Source organism: Lycorma delicatula, chromosome 8 (genome assembly GCF_047948215.1).
Source record: "Lycorma delicatula isolate Av1 chromosome 8, ASM4794821v1, whole genome shotgun sequence".
Taxonomy (NCBI): domain Eukaryota; kingdom Metazoa; phylum Arthropoda; class Insecta; order Hemiptera; family Fulgoridae; genus Lycorma; species Lycorma delicatula.
The window spans coordinates 140,543,778-140,564,787 of NC_134462.1; the positions used below are offsets into that span (position 1 = coordinate 140,543,778).

Genomic DNA, 21,010 nt, shown 5'->3' on the forward strand with positions numbered 1-21,010 from the left:
ATTTTTTATAAGATACATCGATTTAAAGTATTCGTTTTTATAGAAAAGGTTTTTGCTGCGGTCTCTTACTACATTTCTTTTAATTAATATTAGTAAAACTTTTCCGAAATTAGTGCTTGAATATAATGTTTTCTTTATCATCATTGCTCGTAACAGCGTAAAGTTTGATATCATTCTTTACATTCGGTTTTTTCATGCGAAAATTCAAGACATCGGATGGGAAAATTTACCTTTAATGTTTCCTTAACGCAAAATAGTTGTTTTCAAAAAATTAATTAATATTACATTTTATACGAATCTATACGTATAAAGTTAACCTAAAAAAATTACTCCCACATTCCACACCGATTAAGTTGAATAATGTGACTTAGCTCAAGTTTGGTAGTAATTAACGTTGTTGATTTCTGCAGTCCTCTTTTATTTCTATTTTTAAGAAGCGACTTTTTTTCACTTTATTTTGTTTTTATCTTTTTTCTTGCCGCTTTTTTCAAAATTATTGTCGTTCAGAAATTTACGTAATTTTTAAAACGCAACGTTCACAATGGAAATTGTTAATCTATGTAAAAACTGCGACTTTGTACTCATAATTAAGTATCGCCTGCCTCGAACAATGAATTTTATATCGTACATACTAATGTTTTATGTTTTACCGTAATATATTAATTATCATCTAGATTCGACTATTTACCGCTTAACCCTGTACGAAGACGTAGAGATATCGTAAGGCGTGTTTAGTTTAAAGTTACGTTCTCAATTATCTGAATTAATGTTTAATCCCAACCGCTGCCGAGTCTTTCCTGAAATATTTTTTAAGTCTTTTTTATGATTAGAAAAAATACTTTGTCAGATTCACTTTTAACGGTTTATTGGTGTAATTAAAAAAAAAACCTTTTAATAACAATAAAAAAATAATAAATAAATAAAAGATCGCATCGTTAAAATGAACTGTAGCGAAAGATTTTGATTAGAAGAATTAAAACGAATAAAACTTTTAATCGGAGACGTTTACCTAATTTTTTTCAAAAATGATTTTCACCATTCTTGGTGGTTAAACCTCCAAAATTCTGGGTAATTAAACCGATAATAAAACGTTAAATAGAATTTGCATTTTGCGTAAGAGTTTGTCTTCCGGTTTTATCTTTTTATCGATCAAATTTATAGCTTTTAATTTGACATTTAAAAATAATTGTGTTATAATGTCTTCGTCTAATAGACGTCTTACTTTCTAAAAATAATTTTGTAATTTATTATTGTTTTTTTTTTTTTTTTTAAATTAAAAAGTGGAAATTATGGTTAAAATAGCTTCTGCATCGACACAAATATCTATTATTTGATTAATGTTTTGCTCATGAATAATAATTCTCTAGTTGTGTATATTTTACACCAAACTAAAAACGTTGTGTTTTTTAGTTTTACATGACTTTTTGTAAAAAAAAATTATTGCAGGATGTTTCTATAAGCGATTTAAAAAAAATTTAGATCAACAAACTTGAAAATATTTTTATTTTATACTTAATTAGTGTGCTAAAAGCTACGGATAAGTATCAGGATGAAATATTTTGGCAGCAGTAACCGGGATACAAATATTTCCGGATCTATGTTTATATGGGTTTTTTTATTGTTTTTACCTCTAGAATTATCTTCCTTAACAGGTTTTTTTTTCATGTGATATTACTTTAGTTTTAAAGTCACTTTTAAATTTTAAATTAGAGTGTATACGAAATCGTATTTATAATTATCGTCATCATACGATTACCTGCCGTTATGCAAGTCCTTTGCAGCATATTCGTCTCCAATCTCTTCTATTTCCGTCTAAATTTTTGAGTTCGTGATCGCTGTCTTTCCTTTTGGACTATCTATTACTTCGTCTCTTCTTTTTCCTCTTCTATTTATCTTTCCGGTATCGTTTTAAACGAATCCAGTCCCCTATGATACGTCTCGGGCGGTTAAGTTTCCTACTCTTTACCGTTCTGATTAACCTTCTGCGCTCGTTCCTTCTCCTAATTACTTCTCCATTTTTCATTTTGTCCATTCATTTAATTTTCTCCGACATGTACCGCGCCTATTTCATATACCTCCAGATTTTATTTTTTCCCTTTTCGTAATCATCCATATCTTATGAAATCCTCGCATAACGCATCATAAGACGCGTCTTAAAGTCTGAATCGTGGAGCGTCGGCTTGTTTGTTGCATGCGCTCACATTTTTATTTTAGCTTTTATTGGCGTAGAGCGGATCACGTGGTGCGTCGGGCTGCTGCACGCAGCCATTGTTGAACTCTACCGCCCAGCGGAAAAAATTGAACTTATTATAGATTGTATTGCGTACTATAAACAGCACGTCGCTAACATTAACGTTTATCGTACTTATTATTTTTTTACGTTTTGTTAAAAGAGAAATTATTGTAGACGTAAGTTTTTTGACCTTATTATAAAAATAAATAAGTATAGAACGGTCGTGCTTCTCGATACGAACCGAGTGTGTTTATATATATAAACGTATTAATCCTTTTACTTCATTGTATTTCTATCGCCGTGTAAAATTACTAATATCGTTTTCTTTAATGAATATCTGTAAAAACTAATATTCTCACAAACATGAGGATACGAACGCGTCGAGGTTGCTGGGGGATCAACACCCGGTCGAGCGAGCGAAGCGAGCCCTGACCGGCATGTAATAAATATTAAAAGGTTTCTTAATCTGCTTTAATTTAATTTTGTCTTATGAAATTTTCTGTTAACTAGTATCTAATTAGCTATACTGTTCTGCCGGCCTCCGAGCGGTAGCGATCGATAGCGTCTCGGCCTTTCATCCGGAGGTCCCGGGTTCGAATCCCGGTCGTGCGTGGGATTTTCACATACGCTACTAATCATTCATTTCATCCTTTGTAGCAATACCTAACGGTGGTGCCGGAGGTTAAACAAAAAAAAAGAAGCTATACTGTTCTAACATTTATGTGCTAAATATTTGGCATTTATCTTCATGCCGAATTCCGACCTGAAAGTGTCCTATAATTTTAAAATCATCTGTTGAATATTTTGTCCTTCGTATCGTAAGAACATATCATCATCCGCAAACTTTACACAGTTTATTTTCCTTATTCCTACCGATTGATTCCTTCATATTTTTTTTTATATCAGTAATGTTAACGTAGTGTTTTTATTTTCAATTTGAATAATATATTAAAATAAATAACCTTATTATTCTGAAACGGCGATGGTGTATCTAAAGTCCACGATTCGTTAATATCAATTTTCACCGTAACAACATTCAATAAAATTATTTATCTATATACAACAGAAAGAAAATTCTTAAAGTTCATATTAAAATATTAAAAGTGATATATTTTACACACACACACACACACACACACACACACACACACACACACACACACACACACACACACACACACACACACACACACACACACACACACACACACACATATATATATATATATATATATAAATAAATATATATATATATATATATATATATATAAATATATAAAGTAACAGTAAAGGATAAATATAAAAAAATACAAGAAAATAAATTAGTATGAAAACGTTTTACAAAAAAATAAACGAAATTGCGGAAAAGTCAGGTCTTTAAATTTATTTAAAAACTTATTGTACGAGTAGTATTTTGATCTTAAATAAATCGGCGACAACTTTTTGCCGATTAGATAAATTATTTCGGAATAATAATAAAGTTGTTTTTTGTGTTCCGAGTTATTCGAAAACAGTCGTATTGTCTATTTTCATTGAAGCGGTTACCGTTAATTTTTAGAAATACGTTTTTAATTGTACCTTTCTTTTGTTTTATTAAAGGTGCTATATTCATAAAAATAAACCCGTGGAAAACTTACACCTTTTAATTATTAAATATATTTCTAAACACGACTTATATGTGTGGCATCATATAATAATACTCTGACAGCCAAAATGTATATATTGAAAACGTCATTATTATTTGAAGGCTTTTCCAAGATATATATTTTATTTTAGACGTTACGTATGTCTATAATTAATATTTAATAATGAAGACGTACTTGCTATTTTTTTTTAAGTTGTTTCAAAGCGAAATACCACGGTTTGATATGAATCGTTGCAGAGGTAGTAGTAATTTTATGTTCCGACGATTATTTGTAATTTAAATAGATACCTAGAAACAATACGGCAAACATCGGTAAAATTGTGGTAAAATTAATTACATGAAGGGTTTATAAAAGGGTATAACTGTACTCCTCTTTATTCCCGTAACCAAATAATTTCATTCTTGAAATTATCACGAAATTCGTAATTTCTGTTAATATATTTTTAAGCGTGTATTTTTTATCATATTGAAATATATATTTGCACGTAACTAAAACGAAAGTTCTATACGTCTATTTTTATTTTCAAAGTTATTCGAAGAACAAAAAATATTTAAAAATATATTATTGTTTATTTGAAAACAATTCAAGCTACTTTAATTTGATTTTTGAATTGTTTTTCTTGTTTAAATTTACTCATAAGAGTGTTTTTAAGGAACACCTTTATTCGGTTTGTCGCATATCGCAAATAAAGCGTTTCAGATGTGTTATCGTTGAATGTTGATAAATAAAAAGTTAAAAAACCGTTAAAACAAACGTTTTTTAACACGGATAGGAGAAAAGAGTCGACTGAAAAATTTAAGTTAGTTACGTCAAATATATTTATATGAGCTAATTTAATAATGAATAGAAGTAAATAGCTAAAAAAAACTGCATTAGAGACACCGATTAGAATACATAAAATAAATATAATTTTTTTTTTGTCATCAGTCATTTGACTGGTTTGATGCAGCTCTCCAAGATTCCCTATCTAGTACTAGTCGTTTCATTTCAGTATACCCTCTACATCCTACATCCCTAACAATTTGTTTTACGTATTCCAAACGTGGCCGGCCTACACAAGTTTTCCCTTCTACCTGTCCTTCCAATATTAAAGCGACTATTCCAGGATGCCTTAGTATGTGGCCTATAAGTCTGTCTCTTCTTTTAACTATATTTTTCCAAATGCTTCTTTCTTCATCTATTTGCCGCAATACCTCTTCATTTGTCACTTTATCCACCCATCTGATTTTTAACGTTCTCCTATAGCACCGGATTTCAAAAGCTTCTGATCTTTTCTTCTCAGATACTCCGATCGTCCAAGTTTCACTTCCATATAAAGCGACACTCCAAACATACACTTTCAAAAATCTTTTCCTGACATTTAAATTAATTTTTGATGTTAACAAATTATATTTCTAACTGAAGGCTCGTTTAGCTTGTGCTATTCGGCATTTTATATCGCTCCTGCTTCGTCCATCTTTAGTAATTCTACTTCCCAAATAACAAAATTCTTCTACCTCCATAATCTTTTCTCCTCCTATTTTCAAATTCAGCGGTCCATCTTTGTTATTTCTACTACATTTCATTACTTTTGTTTTGTTCTTGTTTATTTTCATGCGATAGTTCTTGCGTAGGACTTCATCTATGCCGTTCATTGTTTCTTCCAAATCCTTTTTTACTTTCGGCTAGAATTACTATATCATCAGCAAATCGTAGCATCTTTATCTTTTCATCTTGTACTGTTACTCCGAATCTAAATTGTTCTTTAACATCATTAACTGCTAGTTCCATGTAAAGATTAAAAAGTAACGGAGATAGAGAACATCCTTGTCGGACTCCCTTTCTTATTACGGCTTCTTTCTTATGTTCTTCAATTGTTACTGTTGCTGTTTGGTTCCTGTACATGTTAGCAATTGTTCTTCTATCTCTGTATTTGAACCCTAATTTTTTTAAAATGCTGAACATTTTATTCCAGTCTACGTTATCGAATGCCTTTTCTACGTCTATAAACGCCAAGTATGTCGGTTTGTTTTTCTTTAATCTTCCTTCTACTATTAATCTGAGGCCTAAAATTGCTTCCCTTGTCCCTATACTTTTCCTGAAACCAAATTGGTCTTCTCCTAAGTCTTCTCCTAGGTCTTCTCCTAAATATAATTAAAGTTTAAAATTTTAAAGATATATTGAAATTAGATTAACAATTAGATTAGGTCAGTATATAAAGAAGAAGTAGAAAGGGCGTCGATGCAGGCAAATAAGATCCCGAAATAAAAACACCAGACTAGGACGGTCGGAGCGGTTGAGATATCTTAATTACAATATTAACCGGAAAAGTCCATTCAAATCAAGATATTGATTAAACTAATATTTTAATTTTTTTTTTACAATTTTTAATATTTTTTTCCTTTTCGATCCGACCATTACGAATCACTTTTGCGTAGTTTTGACTTTTTCCCAAAAGGTTTTCATTCTTTTGCTCTGTTGTCGAATTTCTACATACATCTCTTCAGGTTTATACCCTTTTTCTTTCTCTGTATAAACTTAGATTCTCGAATCGCTTTTCTAAATTTATTTCTTGTCTTTATGCAGATCCTTGGAAACGTTTAATGTTTTTAGATATGTTTAAATTTCTTTAAACCGTCGGTTTTGGGGCTCCGTTTATATAGAAATTAATTATATGTTTCGTGAATCTTTGGTAGTTCGTTCTGCATAAATGTCCGTAAAACTGTAGTCTTCTTTTCCGGATTAATTCTTCTATTTGTATATTTGTAAATTTCTTTTCTTTTTCAATTTGTAAATTCCATCTTCGTATTTTGGTCCGAAAATTTTTCTTAAAATTCTTTTCTCTACTTTTGCTATTTCTTGTTCTGAAAAAACTGCAGGCATTCTGCCCTGTACAGCGGTTTTGGTAGGACTATAGTTTTATACCGTCTCAATTTGAAGTTATAAGTCAGGGATTTTTTATTGTAAATGTTCTTTGCGAGATGACAGGCGGTTTCCAGTTTTCGTACTTTATTCTTCATCCCGTTTTTTTCAATTAGATTCGGTTTTAATATTAATTTATCTTTCATCGTATCATTACTACACCGAGCACCATATTATATTAAATCATTCAAGTCTTCAGGACGCCTAAATTTAATGGAAAAAAGGAAATGTTGTTTTCGATACCGCTGCGTTTACCGTTGAAGTACGTACTAATATATCAGAAAAATTTACGTGGACTTAGAAAATTTATAGTCATCGATTCGGGAAACGAATCCATTACATCTATATTGTTAAATTTTGTTATTAAACTAATTATTTAATGCTTATAACATTTATTTTTAAAAATAAATTAAAAATCCTAGGTTACTTATTAAAACTACTTCTAATCATAAGATTTTAAATTATTAATCGTATTATTATTATTACCGCTACGTAAAGGGTTAGTGCTAGAGATTACTGGCAACACGAATACCGGATATCGGAAGGCTGGGTTGATTTTGATAATCCGTTATAATCAAACGATTAGGTTGCATCGAATCCTTATGTAATATTAACTCGGTATATAAAAGAAATTTAATCGATTTTTTATGGTCCCGCAAAAATACAGGTTTCTGTTCCTACGATTGCCGTTGTAAATAAAAAAAAGATCACTCGAGCGGATTAAAGTAGATAAAAGATCGTCGATAAACCTGTAATGGAAATATAAAGAGGATATTAATTAATGAAATAAATCTTTTATTCTGATCGGTACCGTAATGATATAAAGATCACGTTAGGAATAAAAACGGAACTGTCCCAGCATTTTCTCGGTTGGGTCGAGGAAAACCGTAACTGAAGCTTTATCAGGGCATCATCAGAATACACAATCGATTATAAAGTTAAAAATAGACGTAAAAAAAGTCCACGTTAACTATTTAAAATATAAAATGAAATGATATTATGGTAAATGTATATGAAGAACTAAATATAAACCGTTTCAATGAAAAGTCTATACAGACTTTCCCGAACGAACATACTTATTATTTATTTCCAACAAAATTCTTATATCTCTTATTAACTCAGATTATTACACGTTACATGTATTTCTTTACTTATTTTCGTAACATGTACGTTGCAGTCTGTTCGACTAGTGAACAATGAGCAACTCTCTAAGTCCCGATGAAATGAGGATGGTATGTATGACATATAAATGAGATATAGTGCTGTTCACACTCAGGCCGACCGTTCCTGAGACGTGTGGTTAATTGAATCCCGACCACCAAAGTACACCGGTATCCACTGTCTAGTATTTAAACACGGATAAAAGCAACTAAATTTTACTAGGATTTGAACTTCAGAACCTTCGACTTCGAAAATCAGCTATTTCATATATCAACCGATCGGCCTGATGGGTGTGTAATACGTATAAGTATTATTTCTGATTTAATGCAATAACTACTTATAAATTTTATTTGTATATATTCTATATCTCGTGTATATATATATATATATATATATATATGTATGTATATAGTATATTTACACACATATATATGCAGAGTAATTCCAAACTGCACGGCTATCTCTCGGGAGGTGAAAAAAAAAAAAAAAAAAAAATAGAAAAAGTTTCATATAAACTTAGGTCACAAAACGAGTTAGCGAGTTTCCGTTCGTGAAACATTTACCTCCACTGTTTTCTGTTCCCGTCCAAATTAAACCGTCCTAATATTCTTGGGGTACAAAACAAGGGATAAATATGATGCTTTCTTATGGTTTTTTTATCTAAGAAATATTGAATAAATGCAGTCTCAGACCTCTGTCTCACTTAGATGAGAAAAATAATAACCTGGTTTTTTTAAAACGGGGTAAAATACGAAAACGATTTGCCGGAAAACACACGCAGAGCGACACACACACACACACACACACACACACACACACACACACACACACACAATCTCACAAAATTTCCCACTAATTACGGTATTCTTCGCCCACTTTTCTCGGTTAGCATTAAAGTATACGAGCTAATAATAGCGAGAAGCCGTTTTAATACTACAGTATTATCTAACGTAAAACCGGCGTTGTATTTAAATTTAGCTTTCTTAAAACCGATCGCTGGTACCCGAAGATCTGCCCGCATTAGTTAATTCTTACTTAAACGTTAAATAAATATCATATTTTGTATACAAAAAGCTCTTAAATCCATAAAAATAAATCGTTTCCTTAAATTTTCGAGTTAAAAAATTCAAATTTAGTTAACAAATTGCATGAGATTGCAGTCTCTCGGAAAATGTTTCTATAACCAAAAATAAGAAAAAAAATTCATATAAACATAGGTCGGAAAACGGTTCGTTTGAGAGTTTCGGCTCGCGAAACAGTTAGCCCTGCTTTCTCCTTCGTCTGTGAAATTAATCCGTACCAAAATTCTTGGGGTAAAAATCAAGGGAGAAATTTGGTGCATTCTTATCAGTTTTGATCTAAGAAATTGATTAAAAGCGGTCCAAGACCTCTGTTCTACTTAGGTTTCAAGAAAAACGGGGTAAAACGCGAAAAAGGTTTATCGGTAAATACACTTTTTTAGGTTTGGAGGAAAATAAGTTTTTTAATTTATCGATAAACAAATAAAAGATTCTTATTAAATTTATAGAGGACTTAATTCTGAAAAACTTAATTCTGATTTAAACGTGATCTGTTAAAATTAAACATAAATCACAAAATCACAAATAAAACACACAAATCGGATCGTAAAAGCGATACGATTTTAAACAGAACAGTTTACAAATACTAAAAATAAATTTGAATAGCGCCTTTCTAAAATTTTTCATTCTTTCATAGGTTGGCGATATCAGCTGATCGACAATTAAGTTTAATGCCGTTACCGTTCGGTCACTCGTTCGTATCGGGTGATACAACAAATTTGTTTTTATTTGGAAATTTGACGGGCAAGTTGTTAATTTATGTTAAAGTCATTTTTATTTACTTTAACATAAATTTTTATTTGATTGGATGCTGTGAAACGGATGAAATTCTATCGACGGTTAATTAGAAAATGCGATCGTCATCCCGATTTCTCAAGTAATATTCCAATTACTGAAGAATCCTGTTTCACGAGAAACGGCATCGTAAATTATCGAAACTCTCACGCTTGGGCGGAAGAAAATCCCCGTGAGACTGCTTGCTACAAGTCATTTGCAACCCGATTTTTGTTTAATACGTAGCGTGGTCTTGGTGATATCTCATTTTATTCTTACCGCCCCGCCAAGGCTAAGTGGAGAGCGATACTGCATTTTTTGCAAACAATTCTGATGGAACTAGGAAGATATTCCACTCGTTGAGTGTAGTTGTGGTTTTTCGGTGATGGCGCACCTGCTAGCTACGTCGTGATGAGATGAATCGTTTAAATAATACGTTTAGCAAGCGACGTAAAATGTCCACCTCGAACTCCCGATCTCACACCAGTGGACGTTTTCCTTTGGGAGGTGGATGAAGTCGTTAGTCTCTTCCGCTCGTATCGGCGGACAAGAAGAATTTACACATCGTATAATAGAAGCTGGAGCTAAAATTAGGAATACTGACGATGAGCTATTAGACGTGCCGGGCAAGCATGAATTCGTCGAGTTAAACTAACCGTTGAACAGAATGGCAGCGCCATTGATTAACCGCTTTGAAAAAATGTTTATAGCTTTATAAAGTAACCGTTTCAATATTTAACAATATTTAGAAAAAAAAACAAACAGTATGTGATTTCTATTTTTTTAAAATCTATTACTCGTTCACTATTTTCTACTACCGATCAATTTTCATTGGTTTTCGTATACATTTGTTGTTTAAACATCGATGAAAATCGTATCGCTTTTCCGATCCAGTTTGTGTGTTTTGTTTCTTATTAAAATTGATGTTCTGAAATTTGTGTTTAATTTTAATAGACGTTACATACATAGATTTTCTCAACATTAAATTCTCTGCAAAGTTAACTAGAAATTTTTATATGTTTATCGGTAAATTAACCAAGTTATATTGTTTTAAACCTAAAAAAAGTGTATTTTCGGACAAATGATTTTTTCTGTTTTACCCCGTTTTCTTAAAACTTAAGCGATAGAGGTCTGAAAACACTTATATTCGATTTGTTAAATCGAAACCCATAAGGAAGCATCAAATTATCCCTAGATTTATACCCCAAGATATTTAGTACGGTTTAATTTCACAGAGGGAGCAGAAGGCAGGGTTCAATGTTTCGCGAGCGGAAACTCGTTTAATGACCTAAGTTTATATGAACCCTTTCTTATTTTTCATTACAGAATCATTTCCCGAATGATTTCCGGGCAATTTGGAATCAATCTATATGTAATTGTAGTATTTACTGTCATAATATGATTAGCTGAATTATATCAATAATGTCTATTGCATATTTAAGTTACATCAATCTTTAAGGGATTATTTTTACGTTTTGAAGTTCCCTTAGGTCACGTGACCGTTAATAGGTTGCCGATCAAATCAGTACTTTCATATTATGTTGATCATAATTTATAGTCTTATATGACGTTGGTTTCTTTCCGGTATCCGTTATAAATAATAAGTTTCGCTTTTCTCTAATTTTAAACTAATTTTTTGTTTAAATCTGCAGTTGATACAAACGAGTTTTTTGTAGTTTTAATAAATCTCTCTTAGCGTCCTACATAGGCTAAGTTAATATACTCTATTTATCTCGTGTTTAAACGATTTTATGGCATATTTTTTTTAATTTTTTGCAACGATTAAAAAAATCATATTTTCCTCTATTTTGGGATTTTACATTTGATTTGCTGTATCGATATTTTTATATCATATGCGTTTTAGTAAACTTTATAATTATTATGTTAGAACCAAATTGATAGCTTAGACCGTTATTGCGTAGTCGGCCATTTTGAGGTTCAGTCGCGGCAATTCGTGTATTTTTGTAATTCTCCAACGATGCTTTATTGGAATTCAAAATCACAGTTCGAGACAAAAACGTGTTCACACACACACACACACACAACTCTCCACACAAAGAGTGAGTGATGGTGAGGGGGAGTATTCCATAAAAAATGAAAAAAATTTAGGACATGTTATGCTGGTGAAGATAAAGAAGAAACTTGAAAGAAACATAGGTTTGGAAACGCTACGTTAGCGAGTTTTGGCTGGCGAAAGATTTCGGCCTGGTTTCTGCGCCTTGCATAAAATTAAACCGGACAGAAATTTCTGGAATCAAAATTAAGAGGTAAATTTAGTTGTTTTATATTAAATCTGACCTGAAAAAGTGGAAAAAATAGGTCCCAGCACTGTATTTTTAGTAGTTTTCGAAATGTCTGGTTAGAGATATTAGATAAAAGATACTCGTATTTTCTTTTTGATCTAAAAAAACTTTATTTAATCCGTAATAAAGTCGTAAAAGTTTAAAAAACTTGTAGAATTTGATTCTGTGTCAAACGTATAAAGATATGACGTAAAATGGGTTACGAGTATAATGATAAATGGATGAATAGAGTCTCGCAGAATACAAGCCTAAGAATTCCTGACTTTAAAGTCAAAAAGCGGCAGATTTTTAGTAGGAATTAAACGAAAGAAATTTTTCTGTATTACCAAACAAAAGAATTAAATATTTGAAAAAATAAACGATCAAATTGAAAAATCAAATAACAAATCACACAATTTATTAAACATCTTTAAAGTTGATTAATAAATTTTTATGCGGGAAAACATATACACACGCGCTCGTGTTGAATTTTCAATCTTCTGAAGTGGTTTAACGATTTAAAAAAAGTACTTCTAGATTAATGAAATATTAATTATTTTTGAACGACTTTTCATTTCATATTTTATTTCTTTTTTTTAAATATAAAACAAAAAAAAAAACGATAACAAAAATTGTAAATTTAGTATTTAATCCCCTTTAATTTGATGAACTAATACTTTTATTAGAAAATATTATCAAAAAATTTCTTAGTTTTTCTTGGTCTTTTTTTCCGTTTCATGTGTTATATAATTTAAAAACTCCGTTTATAATAATTAGTTTCTTTCTTATTTTTGAAACGAAAATTTCTTTAGACGCGTCGCGCACTTTTGGATGGGCATTGGAAAAGTCTGATTTGTCAGTTGCCTAGGTGAAACGCTCATTCGGATAAAACCTCGGGGGAAGGAGACCGAGTTTGACAGAGCGAGGTAGTAACATTCAGCTCTCTGTTTTTCTGTTTAGCGTCCGGAACGACCGTAAGGTATTACTTTAGAGGATGATATTTAAGAATGTAAATGAAGTATAGTCTTGTACAATATCAGATCGACCGTTGCCGAGACGTGTGGTTAATTGAAACCCGACCGCCAGAGAACACCGGTATCCACGATCTACTACGTAACAGTCAACCGGATAGTGAATAAGTACGATCTGTACGGCTTTATTGTGATACGCTGATTCGGGTAAATTCGGGAGAGCCGAGTTAGTACGAGCGAGGGAGAGACAGTTGTGCGTGGGGCTGTGCTCGGTCGTGTTTCGTTTACATTGAATACGTCTCTTATTGTAGTTCGATGTACGTGTATTTAGTTATTCGTCTCTTTCAGCGTATACGTTAAGCGCTTCATCGTTCTTATACTGAAAAATATTATTGAAGAATAATTCAGTCGTTGTATACGTAAGTAAATTTATGGATCTTGCATATATATATATATATATATATATCTATGTATATATATATATATATATATATATATATATATATATATATATATATACGGGGTTCGACAGTTTAATATTTCAAAGCATATTTTTATTACGCATATAGCTAATTTCATGCACTTGTTACGTAATGTAGACGTGTCGTTTGTAACAACTGTACCTATTTCTATGAGTCGTTCTGATTCGTCCAAGTAATTTCGTCTACATATTACCATCATCGATAAATATATTTATTACTTCCAATCAATTACGATCGCCATAGACGTTTTCACTTCGGCCGTGGGTCTTAAGCACGCACAGTTATTTTTTTCTACTTAATCTATTTTTTGTAATAAAAAATATTAAAGTTTTTCATTTATTTATTTTTTTTAATGTTAAAAAAAGTTAGAGATTCTGAATATAATTTGTTAAATATCGTTGATTTTTTTTTTTAAAAGAAAGGTGTTTAACATAGTCTACATTCAGTATGGACGAATAGCGACAGCTGAAATAGATAAATAGATGTTGGCTTCTTACCAAAAGCGTTTTGTGTATATATGATGCTGATTTTCATAATAAGAAAAACAGGAACTCTGTTTAGTTTTAATTCGTTTGTTATAAGCTCTGTAGGTCGTCGGTGAGTAATAAAGATAACGAATTTAATTAATACTTTCTATAATTTCATAATTTTTTCAAGTATTTTGCGCGGTATAGTATGACATTTTTAAAGTGCACGTTTCAGCTTTTTAGTGTCGTCATCGGGAAGAATTTTTTTTACCCGCTGGTTTGATGGTGTTCTCCGTTCTTTTCTGTCGTATACCCGTAACGTAACTTCAACGTATTTACTACGTCTTACATCCTCGATTATCTGTTTCAAATATTCTAGTCTGTCTTCCTTTACAGGTTTTACTTTCTATTTGTACATTTATCCTTCGGTTAAACCTGTATATCTTAATACGCGTCCTACCGACCTATTTCGTCTCTTTACAAGATTTTGCCGCAGGTTTCTCTCTCTTACTACTCTTAAGACCTCTTTATTTCGAATCTTACCGATCTGTGTAATTTTCAACTTCCTTGTGCACCGCATTTAATAAGCCTTTATTCTGTTTAATTCTCTTTTTCCTATCGTCCACGTTTCACTGCGGTAAACCGCTACGGTCTACATAAATATTTTCAACTTTTAGATTCACGTTTGATATTTGTAGATTTCATATCTGCATCTTCACCTCGTTCGAGCCGATCTGCTTCTGATGTCTGTAATATTTGATCCGCCATTATAATTTACTACCTAAATAAAAACATTTTTGTTGTTTTCGTATATTATGTTTTTGTATCTTAATATTTAATTCCTCGCTGATATTATATTTTAAAACAAAATAATCATTGCAAAAAATAACAATCTGTCGATTAGTTTTAAAAACTTTTTTTTATAGGTTATGCGGTCAAACCTTACTGTGAGACCACCAAACGATCTTTTAAAAAAAAAACGAAATCGTTTCATTTCGTAAAAGGAAAGGCTTGAACATACATAAGAAAATTATATTAAAGTATAAATGTATTCATGCGGATCGAATTAAGAAAATCCGTTTCAGTTTATAATTTTCCTTTCTTAATTTTTTTTTCGGTTTTATAATACTCTTTATTATAGAAATTAATTCGGTAATTTGTATTTATCTTTCACAAAAATATCCTACATGTTTTTTACCCGTTTTTTAATAAAAGAAAATACAATTATAAATCTGTTAGATCTTAACGGTTGCAAAGAAACGTAGGAAAGCTATATTTATTCTCCCGCTTAAACAGTACCGCTCCCCGCAGAATACAAACGTTGCTAGTAAGAGTTATACAGCCTTACCAAAAAGTATCCCTAAATTAATACTAGATTATAAATTATACAATTTGGTTATTTCTCAAATCGTATGACTTATCTTTGTTATATCATATCTATGCGAATTAATAATGCATTTTTATTAAACTAAAAAATAAATATGTCGCATCGTTCGACACTTTTTCAAAGATGTACATGTAGCGTATACGTTAGGTATGTATTATAAATTAATACTGAAACCTGCTAATAATTATAATTATAAAATCGGTTCGCCGGCTTATCCTAGGAAAGTATACTTGTCAGTATATAGTCAAAAATAATGATAACTGTTACGTAAAACAAATATGCGCTAGTAGCTTGAATGAAGTTAGAAATACGTAATTTACGAGTAAAGAGAACGAATCCACTCGTTTTAAATTTTGTTGCTTACTAAAAAAAATTAAATTAGTAGTTCTGTAAACAATGTATCTCGTTCATTTTGTACCGAGTTTAACAACAAATTTGAATCGAGAAAGCGAAAATTAAAATAAGTAAGAAAAGAGTAATCGTTGATCTCAACCGACAGCGGAATGTTTAGACGTGCAAGAAAAAGTGTTAGCGATACCGTAAGCACACTTTCCAGGGATACCGGATATCACTGTCTGCGGAAAGTACTAGCAGTATATCTGCGGTTGGTTTTCTTCTTTTTTGTGTTATACGCAATAAATATAAAACAAAGTTAGTATATACAACGCCACCGGTAACTTGGCGAGTGAAAATCGGGCGGCTCTCTTCCTAATAACTGCACCGACTTCTACTTTGACACGAAAGATTTTTTGAAAAATTGTTTTCACAAAAAGTTTTGCCGCTTTGTAAAATAATAAATAAATCCATTTTGGAAACCTTTATTTATCATCACGTTTCAGATTATTAGTCTATTTTTGAGAAGTTGTAATTAATTTCCGGTTACACCTGTCAAGTCATGAAGTTAATTTATCGTATGATTTATTCAAGTCTTCAAAATAGATAGATTATTTTCTTATAAATTCATCATTTCGCGTAAATCTGTTTCCAGCAAGACACTTCTTTGTTATTATCTATAAATAATTAGTCCAACAGTATTCTAAAGATGCTAAATCCGATGACGTGGCAAAATGTAGTGTCTTTTGTAGTGTTACCTGAAAACCTTGCTGTTGTAATTCCAGATGAGTAGTCGGTTAAAAAATTTACCCTATTTTGGTAAAAAAAACCTTGTTTTTTGTCAAATACGGTAGTAATTAGGTGATTCGGCAAAGACGCATAAGACTGCCTTGTTACTGTTTTATTCTTCTTCAGAAATTCGATGAAGAATACGTCATGAGCATCCTAAAAGACGTCGGTTTATAGAAGACCTTTGCTGCTTATAGAATTGTTTTTATCTTCTTTCACGTAAGTACTCCTACTTCAAAGTCGGGTACTTGCTTTAAAAATTCTGGTTTGTCGACAAAAAACATCTCTGTTTTTACTAATAATAAAAACAGATAGTTTCAGGTCCGTAGTAATGTATCCAAATATTAATTTGGATTTATTTTTTAATGAAATTTTCCTCCGCGGAAAAGTTTCTCTCTCAGTCGTGTTGAAACTTTACTTGGAAATATTTACTCGTTAACACTTTTAATCGAATGCGAGGAAACGTGGCACTCATCGTACGGATAGTTTCCGCATTTCTAAATGTTCGTGTAAAATATGAAGTATCCATCATCTGAAATGCCTACCGTGTCAGTGACTTGAAGCGCTTAAAATCTTCTTTCTCCATCAACATATTATAAGAGCGTATATATTTACGGTATGTAGTACGAGCGTAGTAGTAATAAAGCAGAATTAGAGCAAAGATTGGAGCGAGACATCCAGATGGAGTCTGGATTCAAGAATGGAGAGAGTTTTCAGCTGACGTAATACAGAAGAAGCTAGCTTCTTCTATATAATTCGGAGGCCGAACTAATGATTCAAAATAATCTTGCCGGCGACGCGACCTAATACCAGTACAGCTTCGAATGCATCGATGGATTCACCTCAGTAGATCATGACGATGTCGCGGAATTCAATGCAGGACATGCTATGGCAGACAATGCAGACTACGATAAAGAAGATATGCAGACTGCAACAGCATCAGCAGGTATTCATCTTTTTCGACGTCAGTAGCAGACAACGCGCCTTCGTCTTCATCAACGGGTTTATCAGCCGTTGGAGATAGCGGTGAAGGTTGTAGCAGCGCCACTAAGTATAGATTTAGCGAATTTTGTGTCTGTGAATTCGATTACGAAATTACCGGGTACTTTTTACTGTAATTCGGAGATTTTTGAAAGCCGGTCGCAGCAAGTACAAATGATTCGGAATACTTATAAGTTAGGCGATGATACAGGATAGTGTACTTACCCTATATAATAATATCATATGGATATTTTTGGTTTTCTGTCACTTCTTCCACTACCATCCCGTTCGGTCCCCCTAGAGCATAAGACCGAATGTCCGTACGGGTGCCCAGGTGGTCTCCAACCACGCGAACTTGAAGTAATATTTGTTTCGATTCCGCCTGGCAGCTGATGAGCTGTGCGTCTGCGGGGAGGTCCAGTCGAACGAACATATGATGTTCGACTGCCTAGCTCTTGGAGGGGCCAGAACTCAGGCCACCCTGGAAGTTAGAGATCAACGGGAAAATTGGCTACTTATAAGCGACGAGTCAATGTGGCGTGAGCCGCAGTGTCGGACCATGTGGGTTTCCTTGATACCGTTGCTTTGTTTAACCGGCAGAAGTAATTTATTTAAGGGAAAAACTACTACCTCACTGCTGCGGGAAGCTACCCTAGAGTAATGGTTGGCCATCAGCCAATTAAAGCTCCAAGCGCTTTAATATTGGTGGACAGGTACTTGCTGGCATTCAGCGACCTAGGCGTGGAAGAGAATTGCTGTCTTGACGTGATAAATTTAATTTATTGAACGTCATATATATTTTAATAATCGACAGGGTGCGCCTACCCGTTTTAGAATATATGACAAGTGAGCGGTGAGACGCGAAGCAAGTGGTGTGGCACTACGCTTAGTTCGCTCACGCAATTAGGTTACGAGCTAGTTAGCTAAACTGATTCGAGGCTCAATAGCCGTTTGTGGCACAGACATTCGGTGTTATGCTTTAGGGCGACGGAATGGGGTGGTGGCGGGAGAAATGACATGCAAATCAAATACTCATCGCTCTAACTTCTCACGTAGTCGCCACGGGTAGTTAGCCCCATTATTGTTAATAAGAAATTTAAAAAATTTAATATTATTTTATTAAAGGTAGATTTAGTTATATTATTTTTGTAATATTATTAATTCGAACGATTCTAATCGTTCAGTTCAAACTCAGCTCACATAGTGATGGAGACTCGCGGTTCATCAGTTTAATTCATTAAAATTTGGTTTCGATTGGCAGATCTGTACTACTACACATATATATTTTTTAAAGATTTTTCGAGATGAAGTATAACTAAAATCCTTCTCGGGTACGCCCAAAAAACGGGTAAAAATTTGGTTTCGGTTGATCGTGTAGTTTTTTTTTATTCCAAACAAACAAAAACCCTTTTCCTCTTTATACCGTAATGCAGAAGTAGATTAAGGATTGGAGTTTTTTGCAATGTTGATTTATAGTTTAGAATTTCGAGGTCAAATAAATAATTAATTTAATTAAATTCTATTTATTATCGTCGATAAAATGATATTTATTTTTTATTTCAAACGAAACACAATTTTATTTCAGCAGCGGTAAGTATTTGGTGATTTACGATTAAAATGTATTACAAAATAAATAATTATAATAAATTAAAAGAAGAGTAGCAGTATAATAATCTAAATATTATAAGGGTTTGGTTTGTACGGCAAAATATATTTATTTATTTGTTTTTCAGGTAGCCGGGTTTTCAGTCGATAGTTTGATGACAGTAAGCGGTCCAGTTTATCACAGGGCGGCTGCACAATTACAAGGCGCATCTTACAGTCCTTATTGTCAATACGAAGATCCTTTACCTGCCACATCGTCGCAACAATTTAGACATCCAGCGTGGTACGGTGGAGCGACCGATCCTGATCTATTCGATTCAGTACCGAATCCAAGTTGCCAATTAGGTTTCAGATCGGCGGCGTCAACCGCATCGTTTTATCAACAAGAAACTGCTACAGCCAAATACTGACTCCGGTAATTTTATTTATCTATAAAATATACTAATTAATTTAATCGTCTATTTATGTACGCCGATCGGCATGACGGATGTAAAGATTTTATTTTTATTAAGTTATAATTTAATTACGGTTTGTTTTTTAAATGACCGAAAATATTATTTCGAGAAGTTCTTTTCCGAATATTAAATGCGGTCAAATAATACACGAGTATTCGATTCTGTGTTTATTTTGTTTGGTTTCATTATCAAATTTTTATATGTTTGCAAATTTCTTTTTACTTCTCAAATTTAAAGACAATGAGGTACGCTAAGCGACTATTAAAATAAAAAAGTATAAATTGATGAGAGCAACGATATTAAATCAAAAAGAAAAAACTAGGCGCGGATTTTAATTCTTTTTGTTGTGTCATCGATACAGCAATTTAAATAAGTGTAATTAGGTAATCCATAAGTACATAAATATTAACGATTAAAGATAATAAATAGAAAGATATAAAAATAAATATTCCGCCTGCGCTTATGCAAATATATTTAAAAATATAATTAATAAATAAAAACGGTTGTTAGATAAAAAGTGTTAGTGTTTTGTAAGTAACCACTTACGTTTACCACACTTACACTTACCACTCGGACTGGTAGTCCAGGTGTGTATTATTATTATTTTTGGTAAGTACCAGCGGTTTAGTATCTGTACCGGTAAAATATAAATTTTTTAGTTTCTACGTCGAGTGCTGCTTACCTTTCTTAGCTTCATTCTTTAATCGCTTGTTTACGCTTTTCGGAACCACTCTATTGTCAAAACTTATTCTAGCGGTACTTTATAATTTTTGTTAATCTTTATATAGCGTTTAGTCAACTCCCCTCCCTATATTTGACGTCGTGCCTTATCTGGCCTTCTTTTTCTTTATTTGTCGTTAACGGTTATACTTATCTTTTCATTTTATTTATCTATTTCCTGTTTTCAATAAATTGTGGTTATCGAAAAGCACATCTACTTGTTTGTCGATCTGTTTATTTACTATCGTTTTATTGTTACATTTTAATTTAAAGATTTCTAGATTTTGAAAAACCAAAAACAAGAATTTAATCGTGCCCCGAATTTAATAAAAGAAGGACACGCCCCGATGAAAATGGGAGAATCAACGAAATTAATTCGTAAATTTGTTAAAGGAAAAGGAATGAAGATTTTAGAAATTAAAAATTAACAAAAAAAAAAACGATCGTAAATGAACATAACGGCAATCAAGCGGGTGTCCTTCTCAAAACCTCAATTTATTTAAAACAAAAAATAAATAAAATTAAAATGTAAATATAAACAAGAAGGCCAGATAAGACATGACGTCAAATACAGGGAGCGGCGTTGACTAAACGCTATATAAAACCTAACACAAATTTAAAAGTACCAGTGCGATAAATCTGGACAATGAAATGGTTCCGAACCGGGTCAACATGTAATAAAAGAATGAAACCGAGAAAGGTGAAAAGGTAATAGTCATTATTATCTTAATAACAACTTTATAC

General features: G+C 32.3%; 1 protein-coding gene across 2 annotated transcripts in view; it reads left to right on the forward strand.

The window, feature by feature from the left end:
* The window catches only part of LOC142329243 (fork head domain-containing protein crocodile-like), a 101,529-nt gene that overhangs the window by 26,822 nt on the left and 53,697 nt on the right, over window positions 1-21,010 (forward strand). For both annotated transcript variants that reach the window (XR_012757442.1, XM_075373653.1), the window contains exon 2: window positions 19,220-19,506. Coding sequence is in view for 1 of the 2 variants with exons in the window: in XM_075373653.1 (XP_075229768.1) it covers window positions 19,220-19,501 (282 nt within the window). In the remaining variant the exon portion in view is untranslated. The remainder of the gene's footprint in view (window positions 1-19,219; window positions 19,507-21,010) is intronic.